The 25,761-nt window shown below is 45.0% G+C and overlaps 1 protein-coding gene across 2 annotated transcripts in view; it reads right to left on the reverse strand.

The window, feature by feature from the left end:
• Positions 1-154: 154 nt before the first annotated feature.
• Positions 155-25,761, reverse strand: part of susd5 (sushi domain containing 5) — a 43,600-nt gene continuing 17,993 nt past the window's right edge. The window contains exons 4-6 of one of the 2 annotated variants that reach the window (XM_038810389.1): positions 20,920-21,035; positions 11,963-12,151; positions 155-1,838 (exon numbers count right to left, since the gene is read on the reverse strand). In XM_038810389.1, coding sequence (XP_038666317.1) covers positions 613-1,838; positions 11,963-12,151; positions 20,920-21,035 — 1,531 coding nt within the window. In that variant the 3' untranslated portion in view covers positions 155-612. The remainder of the gene's footprint in view (positions 1,839-11,962; positions 12,152-20,919; positions 21,036-25,761) is intronic. The other variant, XM_038810390.1, reaches the window with a different exon arrangement.

The raw sequence follows: 25,761 nt of genomic DNA on the forward strand, positions 1-25,761 counted from the left end.
CAGTATCTCCACATTAACTGGCCCCACTTTATGGAAGATAAGATTCACTCTCGGCTATTTTCCAAAGCAGTGTGGTCATTTAGCAAAAGGTAGGGGTATATAAAAATGGAATAAATACACAAGGAAGTAGAATAAATACATTGCATATTGTCTAGAAATAAAGTTCAATGAATTACAATATGGATTATATTGGTTACCACATGCAAACAGAAACTAAACAAAAATTATTTACAAATCTTTACATGTTTCTGACAGGAGCCAATTAAAGTTCCCACCCCCATTTCACAAGATTCCCGTTTGGTTGTCTAGGTGAATTGACAATATCACAAATGCAGTGAGGCTGTCTCTCTACCAAGAAGGTCAATTGTACTTCAATCATTCTAATCAAAAATAATTTTACTCCCAATCTGTGGTGTGTGTACTTAACTGACTGGTCAGACTCATTGTTCATTGTGCATATTCCAGCTATTTGAAACTGTAACAATGATTATTTAAAGCATAGTAGAATTAAGATATCTCGTGCTGTATTGCAATGCTTCCCATTTTTAAGAGGGTCAGTTCTGATGGCCCCATCTTGATTTTGGAGCTTCCCTCACTAAGCAGATTTTTCACTCACACTTTATGTTGCATCTCGATGTGCTCACTACACCTCACCTGCCCCCTTCCATTCATCTGGTACACAGATGTTTTCTGATGTCTGCGTCTGTAACACCACACAGCAAGTATCACTGCCAGTACCAGCAGACCAATCACCGTGACGATGACAGCAATTATTGGGCCTTTGCTCGAGTGTGTGCACCCCTCCCCTCTGCAGCTTTCAATGGTGGGGAGCAGTTTGGCCTCCGTGCCGTCCCTGAAGTTCTCCCTTTTAGTGAAGCCATCATACATGTCTATTTCTGTAAAATCTATCAAAGTCCCAGTACTTGCTTCAAGTGTGCCTAAAGTCAAAGTATGATGGGTTGAAATTTCATCTGTTTTTGTGGGTATTGGGACATGATCTACAGGATATAAACCTTCACTTACAGTTTCTACAGTGCTCATCGGAGATGGTGAAGGTTCAGTAATTTCATCAGAGGATTTCCAGGATCCATCAGTGCCTATATTTGCGATGGTAGTTATGTAGAAATTGTCATCTTCAATCGCTTTACTGGTACTGACGGTTTCAGGATCTGTGGTTGGTGTTAGACTTCGGTCCACCTGTTTAACTCCTTGGTCAGGCAGTTCAGTTGGTATACTTACAATCTGTGTGTAGTGCGTGGCAGAGGTTGTGCCTGGAGTGTCCGGCCTGCTAATCTCAATATGGTTGGAATGATCTGAGGTGTCAGTTGTTTCATCCTCGATTTCCATTGATCCATCAACCTTCTCAGTTTCCTCTTCGGTTTCTGGTACAATGGGATACCCATCTACCCATGATTCATTTGTACTGGCAACTGTAGCCTTGGTAACTTTAGTTTCATTGTGCACAATGGATGGTTCAGGCAAATCTTCGGCTGTTTGGACCCCTTTGGTAGCATCAGTCTTCACTCCAATTTGATTATCACTTGAAGTAATTTGGATTTCAGATTCCATGTCTGGTTCCTTGGTATCAGGCTGGTTGGTGTTGGGAAAAACCTCTGAGGGGAACCAAAATAGATGTTTCTGGCTGAGTAACGAAACTGGAGATTCAGTTGGCTTGAGAGTTTCTCGGCTGTCCTCTCCTATTGAACCATTGTCGTCATCCACGCCTTTCCCACCATTCTCAGACACAGTGACTCTGCCTTGCTCGTTGGGATCTGAAAATGACATTGATTCTTCATCAGGGAACTTGTCTTCGTAGTCAACATGTCCCTCTGTTTCATCTAAAAAATAAACAAGTGTCTGGCTGAATTATCTTGGATTCAATATTAACCCAGATGGGATTTTCATGCAATAAGGAAGACTGCGTTAAAAGTACTAATTTCTACAATTTTGGACGTCTGAAAATCAAGGTATTTTCTCATAGCTATGGGTAGCAATGTGTTAGTATTTTCAAGCTGGTAGTCGCTGAAATATATTTATCGGCCGAATGAGGTGAGGGTTCATTTGCAACTTTGGATCCAGCTCTCGCTCTGCTGGTGCAGCGTTCTATCCCTCTATCGACAGGAGAAGCCCCACACAAAACTTCTCAACCCCATCTCCCTCAAATCATCTCAACCCCATTCCAATCCACTGGAATACAAGAAACGTTTACATGGCTGGGACATAAGGAGTGGGTAAAATTTGATGGGCACTAAATGTACTGGGAGAATAAGCTGGCCTTTTCCTCCCCCGTCACAGCATCCGTTCCTTGCCAGTGGGAAAGGGCAAGATCTAAACATATATGTTTACACTAGCAGAGTAATATCATAGTTAAAACTCCCTGAGCTCAGTAGCTTAGGCTAGAATCTCCCAGCTTGCCTCTGATGATTGGAGGAGTATATTGTATTTTCTGTATTTGGTGCTGTAAGGGTTAAAGGCCTGGGTTATTGTGTGTGTGACTGCTGCAGTCATGGTGCTGTAAGAGTTATAATCCTGGGTTATTGTGTGTGTGACTGCTGCAGTCATGGTGCTGTAAGAGTTATAATCCTGGGTTATTGTGTGTGTGACTGCTGCGGTTGTGTTTTTTAAAATCCTAGTTTTCAAGACAGCTAGGTTTTTTTGAGTCGGGTCCAATGAAAGCATCATAAAAGTTTGGGCAAATGGACTTTTATTTAGATTAAGAGGGTTCTCTGTAGAGTAGTTAAGCAGACATTGAGCTGGATTCTCCAAAAATAGGGTTATGACCCCCATGCCGGCGTAAAAATGCTGGTGTTAAACTCTCCAGTTTCCTGCAAAAAATAAAGATCGATTCACTTACCTTCAGGGGGCTAGCAGGGACCTGGGGAGCTTCACGCAGCTTTGGCTGTGGATATGGGCCCCCGTACTTCCGGTTCCGAGTCCGCGCATGTGCACGGTGGCGGCCTCTTGATGGCGGACTCGGACCGTGGACCAACACGCACAATTTTGGCGCTTTGCTGCGGAGAATCCAGCCCATTGAGTTCAGTTTACAAAGAACAAAGAGAGATATGATTCAAGATGGCGCAGGAGCATGGCGACTCTCTGCGAGCTCTCTCCCCTTGCCCCTTTTCTTTTATCTCCTATCAGCGTTCTGACCGACTAATACTATTTTCCTCTTGTATAATCACACCATTTGTCAATGTTCTCTGTTGATTATTCTTTTGTCTACTGTGTACATACTGTGCACGTTTCCTCGGCCGCAGAAAATACTTTTCACTGAACTTTGGCACGTGACAATAAATCAAATCAAGTACAGCACAGGAACAGGCCCTTCGACCCTCCAAGCCTGCACCGACCATGCTGCCGTCTAACTTAAAACATTCTACACTCCCGTCTCCATATCCCTCTATTCCCATCCTATTCATGCATTTGTCAAGATGCCCCTAAAATGTCACTCGTGCCTGCTTCCACCACCTCCAAAAGCGATGTCCAGGCACCCACTGCCCTCTGTGTAAAGAATTGTCCCCTGCACATCTCCAAACTTTGCCCCTCTCACCTTAAACCTATATCCCCCAGTAATTGACTCTTCCACCCTGGGAAAAAGCCTCTGACTATCCACTCTGTCCATGCACCTCATAATTTTATAGACTTCTATCAGGTTGCTCCTCAACCACCATCATTCCAGTGCGAACAAACCAAGTTTATTCAACCTCTCCTCATAGTTAATGCCCTCCATGCCAGACAACATCCTGGTAAACCTCTTCTGTACTCTCTCCAAAGCCTCCACATCCTTCTGGTGGTGTGGCAACTAGAATTGAACACTATATTTCAAATGAGGCCTATCAGCTGCAGCTTGCCAATTTTTATACTCAATGACCCAGCTGATGAAGGCAAGCAAGCCTTATACCTTCTTGACTACCTTCTCCATCTGCGTTGCCAGTGACCTGTGGACTTGTACACCCAGATCCCTCTCTCTGTCAATACTCGTAAGGGTTCTGCTATTTACTTGTTTAATTCCCACCTGTATTAGACCTTCCAAAATGCCTTGCCTCACATTTGTCCGTATTAAGCTCCATTTAACATCCCCCCACCCAAGTCTCCAACTGATCTGTACAGGTTTATATTTATTGAACAAGCATCAGCAACTATTAGCAACCAAAGAAGTAAATCACGGGCTCAAAACACACTGACAGACTCTGCTCCTGGTCTTAACACTTTACCAACACGGGTGAAGAGGTTAGAGTTCACCCTGTAATTATTGAGATTACATAACCAATGACTATTTACTCATTCCTAATTTGTCACGTAATTAACGTATGGCACAAGGCTTGCTTCGGTTGAGTGTATTTACAGCACTGACTCTGTTACATATCTTAATATTACACCAGAAAACACCAAATGCAAGGGCTATTCCAGTCAGTTTCATATCGATGCTGCACCGGATAGTGGGAAGGTGGTGACTGTAATGGTATTGTCACTGGACTGGTGATCCAGACACCCAGGGACCCGGGTTCGAATCCTACCACAGCAGGCGGTGGAAATAATAATAATCTTTATTGTCACAAGTAGGCTTACATTAACACTGCAATGAGGTTACTGTGAAAAGCCCCAGTCGCCACATTCTGGCGCCTGTTCGGGTAGAATTCAGAATGTCCAATTCACCTAACAAGCACGTCTTTCTGGACTTGTGGGAGGAAACCGGAGCACCCGGAGGAATCTCACGCAGACGGGGGGGGGGGGAACGTACAGACTCCGCACAGACAGTGACCCAAGCTGGGAATCGAACCCGGGTCCCTGGCGCCGCTTAGCAACAATAGTACCCCCTGTGGTACCGTGCCACCCATTGAAATTAAAAGTCTAATGATGACCTTGACTCGATTGTTGTAAAAAACCCATCTGGTTCACTGATGTCCTTAAGGGAAGGAAATCTGCCGTCCTTACCTAGTCTGGCCTACATGTGACTCCAGACCCACAGGAATGTGGTAAAATGCTCTCTGAAATCAACCACAATCTGCAACCTGGCGATGATCAACCCTGGTTCAATTAAGAGTGCAGGAGAGCATGCCAGGAGCAACATCAGGCATACCAAAAAATGTGTCAACTTGGTGAAGCTACAACACAGGCCTACTTGTTTGCCAAACAGCATAAGCAACGAGTAATAGACAAAGTTAAGCAATTCCACAACCAAAGCATCAGATCTAAGCTCTGTAATCCTGCCACATCCAGCCATGAATGGTGGTGGACAATTAAACAACTCACTGGAGGAGGCTCCACAAATATCCCCATTCTCAATGATGGAGGAGCACAGCACATCTCTGCAAAAGACAAGGCTGAGGCATTCGCAACAATCTTCAGCCAGAAGTGCCGAGTCGATGATCCATCTCGGTCTCCTCCGGAGGTCCCCAGCATCACAGATTCCAGTCTTCAGCCAATTTGCTTCACTCCACATGATATCAAGAAATGGTTGAAGATACTGCAAAGGGTATGGGTCCTGACAATATTCTGGCAATAGTCCAGAAGACTTGTGCTCCAGAGCTTGCCTTGCCAAGCTGTTCCAGTACAGCTACAACACTGACATCTACCCAGCAATGTGGAAAATTGCCCAGGTGTGTCCAGGACAAATCCAACCTGGCCAATTACTGCCCTATCAGACAAAAGCAAATTACTGAGGATACTGGGATCTGAAATAAAATCAGAAAATACTGGACAATCACAGCAGGTCTGACTGTGGAGAGAGAAGAAGCTCACATTTTGAGTCTGGATGACTCTTTGTCAAAGCTCTATCAGACTACTCTCAATCATCAGCAAAGCGATGGAAAGGGTAATCAACACAAGTGGCACTTACTCAGCAATAACCTGCTCACGGACGCTCAGTTTGGGTTCCGTCAGAGTCACTCAGCTCCTGACCTCATTACAGCCTTGGTTCAAACATGGGCAAAAGAGCTGAATGCCAGAGGTGAGAGTGACTGCGCTTGATGTCAAGGCAGCATTTGATCATGGAGACAGAGCTAAACTGGAGTCAATAGGAATCAGGGGGAAAATTCTACACTTGTTGGAGTCATACTTGGCACAAAGGAAGATGGTTGTGGTGGTTGGAGGTCAATCATCTCAGCTCCGGAGCATCACTGCAGGAGTTCCTCAGGATAGTGTCCGAGGCTCAACCATCTTCAGCTGCTTCATCAATGACCTCCCTTCCATCATAAGGTCAGAAGTAGGGATGTTGCAGATGACTGCACAATATTCAGCACCGTTTGCGACTTGTCAGATATTGAAGCAGTCGATGTCCAAATGCAGCAAGACCTGGACAATATCCAGGCTTGGGCTGACAAGTGGCAAATTACATTCACGCCACCAGGTGACAGGCAATGACCATCTCCAATGAGAGAGAATCAAACCATCGTCCCGTGACATTCAATGGCATTACCATAGGGGCTGGTTTAGCTCACCAGGCTAAATCACTGGCTTTTAAAGCAGACCAAGCAGGCCAGCAGCACGGTTCGATTCCTGTACCAGCCTCCCCGGACAGGCGCCGGAATGTGGCGACTAGGGGCTTTTCACAGTAACTTCATTGAAGCTTACTCGTGACAATAAGCGATTTTCATTTTTCCATTTTCATTTCTGAATCCCCCACTATCAACATTCTGGGAGTTACCATTGGCCAGAAACTCAACTGGACTAGCCATATTAATACTATGGCTACATGAGCAGGGTCAGAGGCTGGGAATCCTGCGGCGAGTAACTCACTTCCCAACTCCCCAAAGCCACATGACAGATGATGTCAGGAGTGTAATGGAATACTCCCCACTTTTCTGGATGAACGCAGCTCCAACAACACTCAAGAAGCCCAACACTATCTAGTACAAGGCAGTCCACTTGATTGGCACCCCTTCTACAAACATTCCCTTCATCACTGGCACACAGTGGCAGCCGTGTATACTATCTACAAGATGCACTGCAGTAACTCACCAAGGTTGTTTCGGCAGCACCTTCCAAAACCACACCCTGTACCATCTAGCAGATCAAGGACAGCAGATACCTGGGAACCCCACCACCTGGAAGTTCCTCTCAAGTCACTTACCGTGCTGATTTAGAAATATATCGCTGTTCCTTCACTGGTGCTGGGTCAGAATCCTGGAACTCCCTCCCTAACAGCACTGTGGGTGTACCTACACCACATGGACTGCAGCGGTTCAAGAAGGCAGCTCACTACCACCTTGTCAAGGACCATTAGGGATGGGCACTAAATGCTGGCCTAGCCAGCAAAGCTTGCAGCCCGTCAAAACTATTTTGCTTTTAATTAACAGAAAAAAATGAACATTTTAATTCTTGTCCTGCAGAAATGTAAAGGTAGAGTTCACACATCTTCAGCAGGTTGGGACTTCGCAACACAAGGTAATTTTTAGCTAATTAATGAGATTAATATGAATGTAGTTATCAAATTATCTGAATGAAACGCTGCTATTTTGGAATAAATGGGAAAAGATTTATTTTCCTCACTTGAACCAGTCCAATTGCAGAAGTTAGTTCTGGCACAGGCAACCCAGTGAGATACCGAGGGTATAGAGGCTTCTATTCATCATTCTAACATCAAAGAAAACAAACTCTGTTTCCCCCATCCTAAGTTCACGTTTCCTTTCCCAGAATGACACTAATGGGTGTGTTCAATATTGGGTAATAATTTCTGTCTGGCTTGAGGTTACCTTTGTAGAAAGTAACCCAGCCCCAGTGTTGGCGTTTAGCGAGGAAATGTGATGCTGGTTATATTTAGCAGCTGCAAATGTTTCAAATGAAAGTATTTCATTTCCACTGCTACCACTGTCTGAATTATTTTTAATTGCATGAATGTGAAATTGGACAGAATTCAACTCCACCTTAAGTAATCAAGCATGTGTAATGTTCTTGTTTTTTTTAAAGCCAGTTTTGTTCTGAACAGGCATCACCATCTAACCAACCTACAGGGGTTTAGAGACAAACTCCGTGTTTCGGAATCAGTGCAGAAAACTGTACAGAGGAAAAACCCTAAATTCTCCAGTGAACACTGTCACCCTGGCTGTCTCTCCCTGTGCCTGCCTCTCCTTCCGTCTCACTCTCCCTCTCTCTTCCTGTGTATGTCGCCATCAAAATGCCAGAAGTTATGTGTGAGAATAAGGATCAGCAATAGCAGAATGATCTCATGTCCCCTCAACACTAGCCTCACTTCATGGTTCAATTGTGGTGAACTGTTTTGCAGGAGATGTGCGAGACATGTTTTTTACACAGAGGGTGGTGAGTGCCTGGAACGCGTTGCCAGGGGAGGTTGTGAAGCAGATACATTAACGGCGTTCAAAAGGCATCTTGACAAATACATGGATAGGATGGGTAGAGAGGGATGCAGCACAAGGAAGTGCTGAGGGTTTTGGCCAAGGTTATTTGGTACTGGCTTGGAGGGCCAAAGGGCCAGTTCATGTGCTGTATTCATCTTTGTTCTTTGTGTTCTCATTACCTCCTATTACTTCACGTTTCTGAAATAATCTGATAGAGTTGTTGTTGGGCTAATTTATATACAAATAATCATTTGGTAGTACAGAACTTGAATATTGTTGAACAAAGGCATATTGTTGTAGCCTTTGGTCTTGCCCTGTCAGGACAACTCGCAAGAATACCAAATGTAAAGGAAACAACAATTTGTACTTCATGGGAAGAAAATGCTGATTGGTTGACAAGTGGACTGTGATTGGTAGAGATGTTGCCATGGAGAATGCACAAGTTAACTACCAAGTTTTATTTAAATTCAATCGAGGCAGGTTGATTCTGATTGATGAAGACATTTCCCTGCCGAATTAACTAGAGAATGGTCTATTTTGTTCAGTTAAAACAGGTGCAGTGTGTGTACATGTCCTTTCTGTCTGAAAAGAACAGAGCCTTGTGTATTAAACTATGTGGCTTCTGTCACTTGTACGTGAGCCACACTGCGAGCCTGACTGATAATCTTCAGGGTAATTCTCAAACTCAGCATTGTTCAGCAAGTGTACATTCGGTACCCTTCCCCTTGCGAACAGCAAACAAAATAGGTGACAGCCACTCTCTGTTCATTTCCCAGGGCAATGTCTTGATCAATCAGAGTCAACCTGCCTGGTTTGAATTTAAAGCAAAACTTGGCAGTTAACTGTTAGTCATTAATTAACTGGTGGAAAGCGGGGGGTGTGGGTGAGTGACCTGGCGGAATTCCTGAAGCTGGAGAAGGTCAAGTCTATCCTGAGGGAGTCGGCTGATGGATTCAATGGGAGGTGGAAGCCATTCATTGACTTCTTTAAGGGGGAAGGGGGGTAAGGGGGTTAAAATGGGGAAGGTAGGACAGGAGGAGGGGGGAGGGAGTAGGAGCGGAGTGACACCTTGTTGAATGGAGGTGTAACTCAGTTTTGAATTGTGTATGAACTTCATAATCACTAATATCCACCCTCCCTGATGTTGAAAACTAGATTTATATTTGGAGAATGTCAAATTTCACCACAAAAAAATCCAGAATTAGAAGTTTATTTTAATTTTAGGTTATATTTTAATCAAACCATAATCATTATTTTGCTATCTGAAACTTTTAATGAAAAGTTAAGGATATTAAGTAGTTTTAACTTGCTGGTTTGTACAAGAATGCTCCAATGTGACTAGAAGACAGAAAAGGAGAAATCCCACCTCAGGGATCACTAGATCTTTGTGAACAGTTTTCTTCATGTTCTGCTCCACCATTGACCACATTGATCTAGGTCATTAATAGTCAGATAACAACAGAGTGATGGGCAGCAGAGTGGTTAGCACCCTCGGGCCTCGGGCCACTGTCTATGTGGAGTTTGCATTTTCTTTCCACTTTCTTTCTGTGTCTTCGTGGGTTTCCTCCGGATGCTCCGGCTTCATCCTCCAGTCCAAAGATGTGTAGGTTAGGTGGATTGGATATGATCAATTGCCCCTTTGTGTCTAACACGTTAGGTTAGATGGGGTTACTGGGTTAATGACACAGAGTGTGATATCCTTTCAGGGGATCGGTGCAGACTCGATGGGCTGAATGGCTTCCTTTGCCATCTGATTAGTCAATCAGATTAATCTCTAAGTACAAATCAGTTCCTCACGTGCTCGTAAAATTGCACAACAAGATGGCTTCCCATAATTAGTGAGTATTTTCTTTTAATTAAATTTTTTTTTAAATTTAGAGTACCCAATTAATTTTTTCCAATTAAGGGGCAATTTAGCGCAGCCAATCCACCTACCCTGCACATCTTTGGGTTGTGGGGGTGAGACCCACGCAGACACGGGGAGAATGTGCAAACTCCACACGGACAGTGACCTAGAACCGGGATTCGAACCCGGGTCCTCAGCACTGTAGTCCCAGTGCTTGCCACTGTGCTGCCCATTAGTGAGTATTTTTTTGATATATAAAGAGAAGATATGAAGAGAAATAAATATTTTTTTAAAGAGTGACCTAAGGTTATCAGTTAGCTCTAGTGATAACACTGGAGAAATGTGAAACTTGACCTCATCTTGCTGCTAGCCTCACTTGTTTTAATTTATTTTGAAGTTGGATTGAAGTCCATAACAAATACTTTTATTTCCATATTTAAAACATCGGTAACAAAATTATCAAAATTGAAACCTACTGAGGGGAGCCTCTTGAAAATAAGCATCCTGCTGTCAGGGTTCACACTCCTCTGAATCCATCAACTCCCCAGATGTGTTTTGGTCAATCTCCTATAAAGGCAAACAACATCTGGGCCCACCTGAAGATTAACCTATTACCCTCCCATTCCTTCTACACTTACAGTGCAGCTCCTTATTCTAAAATGTGTCATAAAGCTTCTACTCAAGACTCTTCATCAGAAGTAACAATTTTCTAGGCCTGTATCAAGTTTTGTTAATTTGCTAGGTCGGCCTTATAACTATCTGTTTAAATCTGTGTTTGTCTCGGTAAATCATCATTATTGCACAGGGACATCTTAGCGGTGAATTAGTCACAGAAGGTGAATTTGGGTCACTGTTCAATCAAATTGTTACAATTCATGTGATTTATCCACTGTGCAAATTGAAGGGTGCCACCATTGCGCAGAATGTTGAGTTGGCCGGCGCCTGTTCCTATATTTAAAGTCTGCGGGAGACCCACAATTTTATTTTTGGGTATCTTGACTTGGTTCATATCCTAGTAAATAAACACCGATGGCTGCGAGCACTATTTCATAATGCCTCAGTTTCCTTTCCTAGTTACTACAGCCATAAGCTCTTAACAAATTCATATAACCATACAGTGACAGGTGAGTCATAAACCCACTAGAGACTGATCTCTCGCTATTAGGTAAACTGACTTATAGTCCAACAGGGGTATCAGATAAATAGCCACGCTGAATTAAGGGCACTAAAATCATTGGTAACGAACCACTTTCCCTGATGACTAGTTTTGATCACATGGGATAGAATAAGAATTAGGTTAAAGCAGGGTGAGAACCTTTAACATGATTGAAGGTGGGAATGAGTTTGCACACTCGCCTTCATCTTCCCAGATCAGAGCTCAAATCCAAGCAGATGATGGGTTAAAGTAAACATCCGTTGGTTTCTAAAATTAAAACCATCGCAACCCGGAGGACCCTGACTTGATGGGAGTTTCAGTTAGGGGGAGAGTTACTCAATGTATGCACCCACCCAAAGAATGCATGGAGCTGATAGCAGGGCCATAAAATACGCAAAATGTTTCATTCCCTGAGCACAGCCTCTCTGAAATGAAGGTGTTCTGATGATGTTGCCTAGCATCACTGAAATGACACAACAGCCCTACCTCACTCAGACAGAAACCAATGTGAGGGAAGCAAATACATTTATTTTACAAGTCAATCTGTAATCTTTCAAGATGACTTTAGGACTACGTAGTCAACATAGAACATCCCAAAGTCCACAACTCAATGCTTCTAAACACTGATGTTATTGGATGTTAAGATTGTGCATTTTCTCTTACCTTTTACACAGACCTGGACAAATCCATACCACTCTCCACAGCTATCACACAACAGGCTGAAGGCATTCTCCCCGTTGGCCATGACATAACCTTGGGCACAGATATAAAGCAGCTCATCCCCCATTTCGGTTCCGGTGTGACCCTGGAGGAGGGTGTTGGGAAAGGAGGGCGGGTCTCCACAAGGCTTACCTGCAACAACAAAAAAGGAAAGAGATACTGAACACTCCATCAATTTCTCAAACAGTCACTCAGGCATTTTATTCCCTCTGTAGATTTTACCCTCTGTGTGAGATTGTCTCTGGCAATGCAGATTTCTGCCATTAATGAAGAGGTTGGAGATATTTTGCTGTGTGAGGGACAGATTTATTAGATTATATTTTAGATCAGAGGCTGAGTGTATTAGAGGCTGCCCTGAAGCTTATTCTCTATGAAAGGATATATATTTGTAAGATGCTGTACATACATAATGAAGCTGACTCACGAGATAGAAAAGCATCTTAAACAGAAAAAGACTGGCATTTATATGGGATAAAAGCAAAATACTGCAGATACTGGAAATCGGAAATAAACAGTACGGCACTCCCTCAGTACTGACCCTCTGACAGTGCAGCACTCCCTCAGTACTGACCCTCTGACAGTGCAGCACTCCCTCAGTACTGACCCTCTGACAGTGCGGCACTCCCTCAGTACTGACCCTCTGACAGTGCGGCACTCCCTCAGTACTGACCCTCTGACAGTGCTGCACTCCCTCAGTACTGACCCTCTGACAGTGCAGCACTCCCTCAGTACTGACCCTCTGACAGTGCAGCACTCCCTCAGTACTGACGCTCTGAGAGTGCGGCACTCCCTCAGTACTGACCCTCTGACAGTGCAGCACTCCCTCAGTACTGACCTCTGACAGTGTGGCACTCCCTCAGTACTGACCCTCTGACAGTGCAGCACTCCCTCAGTACTGACCTCTGACAGTGCGGCACTCCCTCAGTACTGACTCTCTGACAATGCAGCACTCCCTCAGTACTGACCCTCTGACAGTGCAGCACTCCCTCAGTACTGACCCTCTGACAGTGCGGCACTCCCTCAGTACTGACCCTCTGACAGTGCAGCACTCCCTCAGTACTGACCCTCTGACAGTGCTGCACTGTCAGAGGGTCAGTACTGAGGGAGTGCTGCACTGTCAGAGGGTCAGTACTGAGGGAGTGCCGCACTGTCAGAGGGTCAGTACTGAGGGAGCCGCACTGTCAGAGGGTCAGTACTGAGGGAGTGCCGCACTGTCAGAGGGTCAGTACTGAGGGAGTGCCGCACTGTCAGAGGGTCAGTACTGAGGGAGTGCTGCACTGTCAGAGGGTCAGTACTGAGGGAGTGCTGCACTGTCGGAGGGTCAGTACTGAGGGTGTGCCGCACTGTCAGAGGGTCAGTACTGAGGGAGTGCTGCACTGTCAGAGGGTCAGTACTGAGGGAGTGCTGCACTGTCAGAGGGTCAGTACTGAGGGTGTGCCGCACTGTCAGAGGGTCAGTACTGGGGGAGTGCCGCACTGTCAGAGGGTCAGTACTGAGGGAGTGCTGCACTGTCAGAGGGTCAGTACTGAGGGAGTGCTGCACTGTCAGAGGGTCAGTACTGAGGGAGTGCTGCACTGTCAGAGGGTCAGTACTGAGGGAGTGCCGCACTGTCAGAGGGTCAGTACTGAGGGAGCGCTGCACTGTCAGAGGGTCAGTACTGACCCTCTGACAGTGCGGCACACCCTCAGTACTGACCCTCCGACAGTGCAGCACTCCCTCAGTACTGACCCTCTGACAGTGCAGCACTCCCTCAGTACTGACCCTCTGACAGTGCGGCACTCCCTCAGTACTGACCCTCTGACAGTGCGGCACTCCCTCAGTACTGACCCTCTGACAGTGCGGCTCCCTCAGTACTGACCCTCTGACAGTGCGGCACTCCCTCAGTACTGATCCTCTGACAGTGCACTGACAGTGCAGCACTCCCTCAGTACTGCATGGGAAGCATCAGCCTAAATGTGCTCAAGTGTGTGGAGTAGAATGAGAACCCAGAATATTTTCCGTGTTTATTCCATGAGCAAAGTAACGGCTCAAATTGGTGAGCACTAGCAACAAATACAAATGTTCAGAATTGGCAACTTATTTGTTTGGTTTTGTGTTTGTGTGGATTCTGTGCGGGATGGCAGCACTTTGGAAGAAATGTTCTTTCAGAGACCTATATTCCCAATGGCAGAGTTAAACACGGTTCAGTCAGTTCTCACACAACACAGAATTAATTCATTTAATCCACCTCACAAAGCACTTTCATTCCCGGTCACAGTCAAATCCTGAGATTTGTACAACTCACCCCAAGGGTGACGATGAGCTCTCAATCCAATCCCAGGATCCAGGTTGGGAAAGTAGTGTCCAGTCTCTAACCTGTGATTTTGATATCATACAGCCCCATTACAGTCTCTAACCTGTGAACTTTATTTAATTACAACCCATTACAGTTCTAGCCTGTAAACTTTGTTTAATTAGAGCCCATAACCATCTCTAAGTTCTTTGAGGAAGTAACAAGGAAGTTAGACAAAGGAGAACCAGTGGACGTGATTTATTTAGATTTCCAGAAGGCCTTTGATAAGGTGCCACATAGGAGACTGTTAAATAAGTTAAGAGGCCATGGTGTTCAGGGTACGATCCTGGCATGGACAGAGGATTGGTTGACTGGCAGAAGGCAGAGAGTGGGGATAAAGGGGTCTTTTTCAGGATGGCAGCCGGTGACTATTGGTGTGCCTCAGGGGTCGGTGCTGGGACCACAATGTTTCACAATATACATTAATGATCTGGAAGAAGGATCTGAAGGCACGGTTGCTAAGTTTACAGATGATACAAAGAGCTGTAGAGGGACAGGTAGTATTGAGGAAGCAGGGGGGCTGCAGAAGGACTTGGACAGGCTAGGAGAGTGGGCAAAGAAGTGGCAGATGGAATACAATGTGGAAAAGTGTGAGGTTATGCACTTTGGAAGGAGAAATGGAGGCATAGACTATTTTCTAAATGGCAAGATGCTGAGGAAATCAGAAGCACAAAGGGACTTGGGAGTCCTTGTTCACGATTCTCTTAAGGTTAACGTGCAGGTTCAGTCGGCAGTTAAGAAGGCAAATGCAATGTTAGCATTCATGTCAAAAGGGCTAGAATACAAGACCAGGGATGTACTTCTGAGGCTGTATAAGGTTCTGGTCAGACCCCATTTGGAGTATTGTGAGCAGGTTTGGGCCCCGTATCTAAGGAAGGATGTGCTGGCCTTGGAAAGGGTCCAGAGGAGATTCACACGAATGATCCCTGGAATGAAGAGCTTGTCGTATGAGGAACGGTTGAGGACTCTGGGTCTGTACTCGTTGGAGTTTAGAAGGATGAGGGGGAATTTTATTGAAACTTACAGGATACTGCGAGGCCTGGATAGAGTGGACATGGAGAGAATTTATCCACTTGTAGGAAAAACTAGAAGCAGAGGACACAATCTCAGACTGAAGGGACGATCATTTAAAACAGAGATCAGGAGGAATTTCTTCAGCCAGAGGGTGGTGAATCTGTGGAACTCTTTGCCGCAGAAGGCTGTGGAGGCCAAATCACTGAGTGTCTTTAAGACAGAGATAGATAGGTTCTTGATTAATAAGGGGATCAGGGATTATGGGGAGAAGGCAGGAGAATGGGGATGAGAAAAATATCAGCCATGATTGAATGGAAGAGCAGACTCGATGGGCCGAGTGGTCTAATTCTGCTCCGATGTCTTATAGTCTTATGGAGATCTTTATTTAATTACAGCCCCATTACAGTCTTAACCTGTAATCTATTACATTACAGTCCCTCGCCTGTGAACTTTATTTCATTACAACCCAGGATTTTGTGATGAGCCTCACTGTGCTGTGGAGACTCCTCATTATCTACACTGGCGCTATCTTGAGAATCCTTCACCATTCATTCATTAACAATCAGAATACAAGCTTCATGGTAAACAGCGAGCCCAGTCAGGGGCAGAAAGCTTTTGCCTGTTCTCTGTTTGGATGATAGGTTTTTCTTTAGCCAGAAGCAGGGGCCAGACAGTGAGAGCTGATGAATCCCGCCCTGCTCAGCTACCTCAGCTATTCAGAGAATGCTGGAGGATTCCCAGGGGAGTGAACCCCTCACGCAGTCAGGAAAGGAGTCACAGGACAGATGTAGAGGGAGACTCTGAACATCTGTCAGAAACGTTCACCTTAGGATGTACTAACAACACCTATGGATTTCACAATTCTCAGCCTTATCGTCGTATGACAGCAACATTACTAAAAACACACCGGGGTAACTGCCAATAACTATTAAATGGAGCTGGAAATCCGTTTTTAAAGATTATTGTACAGCTGTGTTTTAATAACTTTCCTCGAAAAAGGAACATAATCTGCTCCCAGGTTAAATAGTGCCATGATCTGATGTACAGACTGACTGACTGACTACAATTCAATATAAGAAAAACGAGATGAGTTATAAATGGCCATTTTTTCCATTAAATTCAATTGAATGTTATTGTTTTAACATTCAATCATCGCCTCAAAATACATGACAAAGTCACAGTTGAGCTGACTAACCACTAGAACAAGCATTTGGCTTGGAAAAGTGTGGAATTAAAGTGAAATCATTTTGCAACATGAATTGTATTAAACAAACCATTTGGAATGGACAAAGGATTAATCAATTAATTGGTGTTTGGGATGACATTGTTTACTGGGTTTTCCATTAAACGGCTACACTATCAACCAAACAGAGAGGAGTTAAATATTAATCCCAAACTATTCACAGCTGACCACCAGACCAAGGGCGAGATTCTTCTCAAATGTGGAGAATCGTAAAGGCTGCTGTGGGACAGGCTGTGACCCACGGCAGCCTTCACGCCCACTTCCGGGGCCGATTCTCCCCCCCCCCCCCCCAGGCGGGGCTAGGAGCGCAGCCCCGTGCGTCACGGTGGCGCGTCCTTGACAACGGTCGTCAAGTCCGCACATCAAGCGTCACGCTGGCTGACGCGGCCGATGACGTCGGCTGCGCATGCGCAGGTTGGACACCGCCAACCCGCGCATGCGCAGTTGGCGTCTTTTCCCTCAGCCGCCCTGCAAGACATAGCGGCTTGATCTTGCGGGGCGGTGGAGGGAAAAGAGTGCGTCCATTACGGACGCACGGCCCGTGATCGGTGGGCACCGATCGCGGGCCTATGCCCCCCTTGGTACGGCCGTGGTACTGCCGTGCCAATCGGGCCCCCAGATGCCCCAAACGGGCATCTGGTGCCCGTTTCACGACGGCAGCGAGCAGGTGTGTTTGCTGCTGTGTTGAAACGGGCGTGAAGGCCAGGCCGCACGGCCCATCGGCCTCAGAGAATCGCCGCTCGCTGTAAAAAATGGCGAGCGGCGATTCGTAGCGTGGGTCAGGCGTGGGGGGGGGGGGGAGAGAATAGCGGGAGGGCGTGAAAAATGTCGGGAGGCCCTCCCGCTATTCTCCCACCCGGCGTGGGGGGCGGAGAATCGCGCCTCAAGTCTCCACAAAATAAAGTAATAACTGAGAATATAAAACCGGTTTTCAGAATAATTAATAGATAACAAAATGTCACAAAACCCTTCACAACAATGTTATACATCAAAAGTACTCTGAGGACCTGGGTTCGATCCCGGCTCTGGGTCACTGTCCGTGTGGAGTTTGCACATTCTCCCCGTGTTTGCGTGGTTCTCACACCCACAACCCAAAGATTGTAGGGTAGGTGGATTGGCCGCGCTAAATTGCCCCTTAATTGGAAAAAAATAATTGGAGACTTTAAATTTATAAAAAAAACACAAGGGACAGATGGGGCTGGATAAGAGACATGTAACAGTTTTGGAATGGTGTTCCAGTGCCTTTTAAATATGAATCTGGACCTATGTAACCGTGGCTACACACTCAATTCTCTATTAAACTATCATCCATATTCAAAGATTTACACAGACTGTCCTTTACTAACAGGAGTAATACTTTGAATATTAAAATTCAGTCATTAAAAGGACACTGGGCGCGATTCTCCGCAAATGCGGAGAGTCGTGAAGGCTGCCGTGAAATTGGCCGTGTTTCCCGGCAGCCTCCGCCCCCCCCTCCCGGGACCCGATTCTGCTCCCTGGTCGGGGCTAGCAGCGGGGCCCCGTGAACCTCGGCATCGCAGGCTTAGCGAACTTCGCTAAGCCCGTGCAACAAGGTTAACGGCGGCTGACGCAAATGATGACGCCAGCTGCGCATGCGCGGATTGGACGGCTCCAATCCGCACATGCGCGGATGACGTCATCACGCATATGCGTGAAACCCGCGCATGTGCGGGCCGTTATGCCCCTCAGCCGCCCCGCGGACTGATCCAGCGGGGCGGCGGAGCAACAAAGAGTGTGCGGGGTTCGGACCCGCTGCCCGCGATCGGTGCCCACCGATCGTGGGCCCATGCCACCCTTGGCACAGCCGTGGTGCGGCCATGCCAATCGGTGGCATGGTTCTCCAGAACGGCACTTTGCGGCCGTTTTCACGAACGGTGAGAGCAGGTGTGTTGGAGTTTGTGAAAACGGCCGTAAAGGCCTGGGAACTCGGCCCATCGGCTAGGGGAGAATCGCTGCTCGCCGTTTTTTATGGCGAGCAGCGATTCGTGTCGTGGGGCGGCCGTGGGGGGGGGGGGGGGGGGAGAATAGCGGGAGGTCGGGAAAAATGTCGGGAAGGCCCTCCCGCTATTCTCCGACCCGTCGTTGTGGGCGGAGAATCGCGCCCACTGTCTCTCCCAGGCAGGTACACAGAATTAGCAACTATCCTACAATGATGGAGTTTAAGACTAGGGAGGTTATGCTGCAATTGTATAAGGTGTTAGTGAGGCCAAACCTGAGTGAGGTTATCCATTTTGGTAGGAATAACAGCAAACGGGATTATTATTTAAACGATAAAATATTAAAGCATGCCGCTGTTCAGAGAGACTTGGGTGTGCTAGTGCATGAGTCACAGAAGGTTGGTTTACAAGTGCAACAGGTGATTAAGAAGGCAAATGGAATTTTGTCCTTCATTGCTAGAGGGATGGAGTTTAAGACTAGGGAGGTTATGTTGCAATTGTATAAGGTGTTAGTGCGGCCACACCTGGAGTATTGTGTTCAGTTTTGGTCTCCTTACTTGAGAAAGGACGTACTGGCGCTGGAGGGTGTGCAGAGGAGATTCACTAGGTTAATCCCAGAGCTGAAGGGGTTGGATTATGAGGAGAGGTTGAGTAGACTGGGACTGTACTCGTTGGAATTTAGAAGGATGAGGGGGGATCTTATAGAAACATTTAAAATTATGAAGGGAATAGATAGGATAGATGCGGGCAGGTTGTTTCCACTGGCGGGTGACAGCAGAACTAGGGGGCATAGCCTCAAAATAAGGGGAAGTAGATTTAGAACTGAGTTTAGGAGGAACTTCTTCACCCAAAGGGTTGTGAATCTATGGAATTCCTTGCCCAGTGAAGCAGTTGAGGCTCCTTCATTACATGTTTTTAAGGTAAAGATAGATAGTTTTTTGAAGAATAAAGGGATTAAGGGTTATGGTGTTCGGGCCAGAAAGTGGAGTTGAGTCCGCAAAAGATCAGCCATGATCTCATTGAATGGCGGGGCAGGCTCGGGGGGCCAGATGGCCGACTCCTGCTCCGAGTTCTTATGTTCTTATGTTAATGAATCAGTGGAAAAAGAAACTGTCCATAATATTGAACCACAAAGACAAAGAGGGTTCCAATTTATAACCCTGATCTGTACTGCATTAACCTTTCTCGTCCAGGACAATACTGTACCACGTGCTCTCCAGTTCACGAAGAATCCTTAGGGGGAGAAATATTGGCAATGATACCCACTCCTGGCCATCAGCCTGTGAATCCTCCCCAAATGGTTCAGGTGACTGAGGGCACCTGATTGGACTGTGATACTCATTGAACCATATCTAGGATGACACTGAGACAAATGTCTGCCACCCATGGAATTGTGTTTGAGTATTGAAATACAACCGAGTGGAACAGAAGGGATATCATCGAAGGAAGGGAGAAATCACAGATAACATTTATTGTTTTCTTTGCTTCAGCCTTGAATTTCCAATTTACTCTCAACTGAAGTAACAAAACCCACTTCCCCCTTTAAGGGGATTGATGGTACCACTGATGTGAAGTGAGGAATGTGGGGTTTGTTATCCAGACTAAGATCCAAAGGGAATCTCCACAACAACCAATTATAAACTTGTAGGAACAGGAGGAAAGCCATTCAGCCCCTCCAATCTGCTCCACCATTCAATTAGATCTGCAACTCAACCATATTTACACAACTTTGTACCATAATCTTTGGTTCCTTAACCCAACAAAAATCTATCAATCTCAACTTGAAAGCTCCAATTAACCCTCAGCAATGAAGGTCTTTGTGGGAGTGAGTTCCAGATTCCCACTACCCCTGGTATAAAATAGTGCTTCTTGATTTTGAATCAGGCTCTAATTTTAAGATCGTGTTCCCTAGTTTTTTGATTTCTTCACCAGAGAAAATAGTTTTTCCGTATCTAACCTATCAAATCCTTTTAACATTTTAAACACCCTAATCAGATCATTCCTCAACTTTCTAAATCCAAAGGAATACAAGGCAAGTTTATGCAATTTCTCTTCAGAATTTATTTGCCTTCCTTGATCACTACTCACCAAGGCTCTTTGAACAACACATTCAAAACCCACTACCTGTACCACCTCAAAGGACAAGGACAACAGATACCCAGGAACACCACCCCTGGGAAGTTTCCCCCCCAACCCACACACTAACCTGACTTGGAAATATATTGGCCGTTCCTTCACTGTCACTGGGTCAAAATCCTGGAACTCCCTCCCTAACAGCACTGTGGGTGTACACATAGATATTGTTACAATTATATAGGGTTAGCATGTTGACTGTGTTGACGTACGCACTAACCTTGATCTTTAATGCAGAATGAATCATAGTGACCAGTTGAAGAAGCTGCTTTAATTTTTACACGGACTGTTTGATGGTCCTGTTGGCCAAAGCCTATGTTGTTACACATCGTTATCCTGTATGTAAACAGAAACACATTTAATCAGTTATATTCTATGTTGGGAATCGTTCGTTTATTTACGTTCAATTTCTCGCACACCCTGCTTCACTCGTATTTTAACCTATCTTTAAGGAGGCTCCAAATCTTCATTCTGCACCATTTCAGACCCAGAACTCAAACATATCAACTGTTCCAGGATTACCCCGTGCCTTCCTTACTCAGCTATTGTACTTGTGGGGACTCTGGAATTGCCGACTTGTTGATGTGGGCAAAGACCTTGCTGATGTTTGGAGATCTGGTGGCGATTGGCCAGTTGGATGATTGACAATGTTCCTGGAGAAATTGTGTGAATTGTTTTCTCAAGGGTACGCTAAAGTCTAGGTTGTGGCAAGAAATAAGGACAAACCTGTCCTTATTACCACATCCGAACAGGAGCTGGAATGTGGTGACTAGGGGCTTTTCACAGTAACTTCATTGCAGTGTTAATGTAAGCCGACTTGTGACAATAAAGATTATTATTAGTGTGAGAATCTATAAATGAATATCAGTGCTCCAGTTATTAACACCAACATATTGGTGGACATATTGTGGGAAATTTCATCACATGACCTCTCACATTCAGCCATCTCCGCCCCTTTTTGCCTGCCATTGGTCACCCATCCTTCCACAGCCTGCTGGGAAGTGAACAGATGCTTTCCTATCTGATTGCATGATTTAAAAAAAAATTTAGAGTACCCAATTATTATTTTTTCTCGAATTAAGGGACAATTTAGCGTGGCCAATCCACCTACCCTGCACATCTTTGGGTTGTGGGGGTGAAACCCACACAGACACGGGGAGAATGTGCTAACTCCACACGGACAGTGACCCAGGGCCGGGATTCGAACTAATGAACACAATTGTTCAAACAAAATGGAAAAATACATTTTCTTTCCTTATTCTTTCATGGGATGTGGTTGCCATTGCTCAGGCCAGCATTTGGATCCCTAATTGCCCTTGGGCTGAGTGGCTTGTTAGGCCACTTCAGAGGGCAGTTAAGGGTCAATCACATTGTTGTGGATCTGGAGTCACATGTAGGCCAGACTGGGTAAGGTTGACAGATTTCTTTCCCGAAAAGTACATTAGTGAAGCAGATGAACTTTTGCAATAATCAGTGATAGTGTCATGATCACTATTGCTGACTCTGGCTTTATTCCAGAATCATTAATTGAATTCAAATTTCACCAGCTGTCTTATCCCTGGGTTACTCATCTTGTGACATTACCACTGAGCCACATTCCTCCTTTAAACTAATTTGGCATGAAAATTTGGTATAATTCTGGTTAGAGCAGACACTCTGGACTACAGGGACAATCCTCATAATGTTGGCATTATCAACGCCATGCTGTTAGCATTTAAGCTAAACAGCCAACTCAATGCAACTCCTGTATAATATTTCTCCAGGTTGTTTACGGCACTACCCAAGAGATTATCCTTTGATTCCTGAAGGTTCCAGGGTAGTTCCAGAGGATTGGCAACACTAACTTTCCAGAGGCACGGCATGATTTTCCCACCAGAGTTTATTGCAGGATATCAGTGGAGCTGGGAGAAGTTTCCTGGTCTCCCACTGCAGTGCAGAATGAAGTCAGGAGAAGCCTGGATAAATTCTATCCATGTCATTGCTGTAATTTATGAGAAAAAGTTTGTGCAGAAGAGAGTCAGCTTTGGATCATTTGTAGCTTATGTTTGAAGATAACTATAGGAGTTGATAGGAAAGATAGAGAGAAACTATCCATATTTCCTCTGATAGACAAGTCCAAAACAAGGAGGTATAAACTTAAAAGGAAGAGCCAGGCCATTCAGGGACAAAATTAGGAATCATTTAATCACTCAGAGGGTGGTGTAAATCTAGAACTCTCTCCCTTAAAAAGCTATTGTGGTGAGGGGTTAATTGGACGTTTCAAAACTGACATTTTGGGTTTTATTGGGTATGGGGATTATGGTTTGTAGAACCAAGGCAAATAGATGGAATTTAAGACACAGTTTGACCAAAATCTAATTGAATAGCAGAACAGTGTCATGTATGTGAATTTCCTACAATGGCTGTAAAGTGTTTTCTAAAGTCTGGAGCTGGCTGTAGAAGTGAAAATCATCTTCTGATTTTTTTTTCCGTGTTTCTATGCAACAGAGGCATCTGCAACCACTCCCACAGCAAGTCCATCATGGGCTAGACACATGGCAAAACGACTTCTCCATGTCCTCTGTCGTAGGCTCAGAGGAACAGATAGGGCTGAACCAATTATTTGCCCTCTCAGAGTAGGAATACCAATACTCAAATTTGAGTTGATAAATGTTTTTCATTCACTGATTTTTCATATGGAACTCACTTTGCAGAATTATAAATTCTGTAATATCTTGACGTTGTTGCACAGAATCAGAATTTTGAAAGGCTTTGATGGGGTAAATAAGGAGAAGTTGTTTCCATTGGTAGGAGGAACAGTAGCTAGCGAGCACAGATTTAAGCAAATGAACCAAAGGGGAGATGAACAGGTTGACTGTGTCAGATTCTTGAGATGGAAATCTCCTCTTCCTGCAGCTTGTAAAAGATTCAGCGTGATATTTTTGAGTGATCAGAGCTTGGATCAGACTGGACATGCAGTGCAAAACTGCTCACATTCTGACACGTGGGCACCAGCAATGTTCCAGAAGGTATTTGAAATGTCAGATGTCTAGGGTAGCATGTGGCACAGTGGTTAGCACTGCTGCCTATGGTGCTGGAGACCCAGGTTCGAATCCCGGCCCTGGGTCACAGTCCGTGTAGAGTTTGCACATTCTCCCCGTGTCTGCCTGGGTTTCACCCCAAAGATGTGCAGGTTAGGTAGATTGGCCATGCTAAATTGCCCCTTAATTAGAAAAAAAATTAATTGGGTACTCTAAATTTATCTTAAAAAAGAAATGTCAGATGTGTCAGTGAAAACTGGATGTGATGCCTTTGAATGATTGGGAATGAAGAAGTTCCTTTACTCACCTATCCTGGGATTACTTGATGTTCAGTGGAACAAGCAAAAGGAAAACAGGACAGTGTTTGATTCCTGAACCGTGTATTCAATCCTTGTAAATTAAATTAAGTAACATTTTTGTTGTTAAGCTAAAGATGGACCATTGCACACAAGCTAACAGGAATGCAGAACTGTTATTGCCAAAACAAGACTTGCCCATTTCAGATGTGCTCACAGTTGGCAATAAATATTTCAGACTAAATTTATGGTCTCTCATGGAATTTATTCCATTTGAAACTGAACCTGTGACTTGGAAGGGCAGAACTGTTAAACATGATGTCAGTCTGTGTCATCTGGACAGGGTAGAAATCTAAAAGTGGGTTCATTTCTCACTATTAAAAGAACATTCCTAGACTGTTTACTGAACCGGTGATGGAGTGACACAATATAGTAAGAGATTGAATTGACTGCAGCATGCAATGTTGATGAATCATTGTAACAGACACACTCGGGGAGATAAAAATGTCAATGATGTTTAATGCTGTTCTCAGAGAACATCTTCAGATAGTTCTAATTACTGATTACGACATTGACACTTTTCTGATATTCACTGTGTATTGTAAAGATTGAATCATGATGCACCAGTTAATTTGCTGAATACTAAATATTACAGGTCTCTCCATGCTAAACTCAACTTTCTCTCTGTCAACCAGTTTTGTCCACAGACAATTGAGGCAATATGAACAGTGAAACTGTTTCCCCTCCATTCTGAGATTCATTTCCACCACAGAAATATGTTAACAGCACATGACCATCTCTATTGGCACTCCCAGTGCTGTCTGGGGAAACAAGAGTGCTCTTGGAGTTGGGTGAAAACAAGGGGTTTGAGGGACAGGCTTTAAGGGGGAAGTAGTAATTAAACTTAATTGCAGGCTTATTTCAAGATAAATTAGTTATTTAATCCAGTACCTGAAAGCTGCACTTTTTGCTCTCATTGTGAGGAGATTGGAGTGTGTCTGACTGTGAAAGGGAGATTGGAGTGTGTCTGACTGTGAATGGGAGATTGGAGTGTGTCTGACTGTGAATGGGAGATTGGAGTGTGTCTGACTGTGAATGGGAGATTGGAGTCTGTCTCTCTGTGAATGGGAGATTGGAGTCTGTCTGGCTGTGAATGGGAGATTGGAGTCTGTCTGACTGTGAATGGGAGATTGGAGTGTGTCTGACTGTGAATGGGAGATTGGAGTGTGTCTGACTGTGAATGGGAGATTGGAGTCTGTCTGACTGTGAATGGGAGATTGGAGTCTGTCTGACTGTGAATGGGAGATTGGAGTGTGTCTGACTGTGAATGGGAGATTGGAGTCTGTCTGACTGTGAATGGGAGATTGGAGTGTGTTTGACTGTGAATGGGAGATTGGAGTCTGTCTCTGTGAATGGGAGATTGGAGTGTGTTTGACTGTGAATGGGAGATTGGAGTCTGTCTGACTGTGAATGGGAGATTGGAGTCTGTCTCACTGTGAATGGGAGATTGGAGTCTGTCTCTCTGTGAATGGGAGATTGGAGTGTGTTTGACTGTGAATGGGAGATTGGAGTCTGTCTGACTGTGAATGGGAGATTGGAGTCTGTCTCACTGTGAATGGGAGATTGGAGTCTGTCTCTCTGTGAATGGGAGATTGGAGTGTGTCTGACTGTGAATGGGAGATTGGAGTCTGTCTGACTGTGAATGGGAGATTGGAGTGTGTCTGACTGTGAATGGGAGATTGGAGT

The sequence above is a fragment of the Scyliorhinus canicula genome, chromosome 10, assembly GCF_902713615.1.
Source record: "Scyliorhinus canicula chromosome 10, sScyCan1.1, whole genome shotgun sequence".
Classification (NCBI taxonomy): Eukaryota; Metazoa; Chordata; class Chondrichthyes; order Carcharhiniformes; family Scyliorhinidae; genus Scyliorhinus; species Scyliorhinus canicula.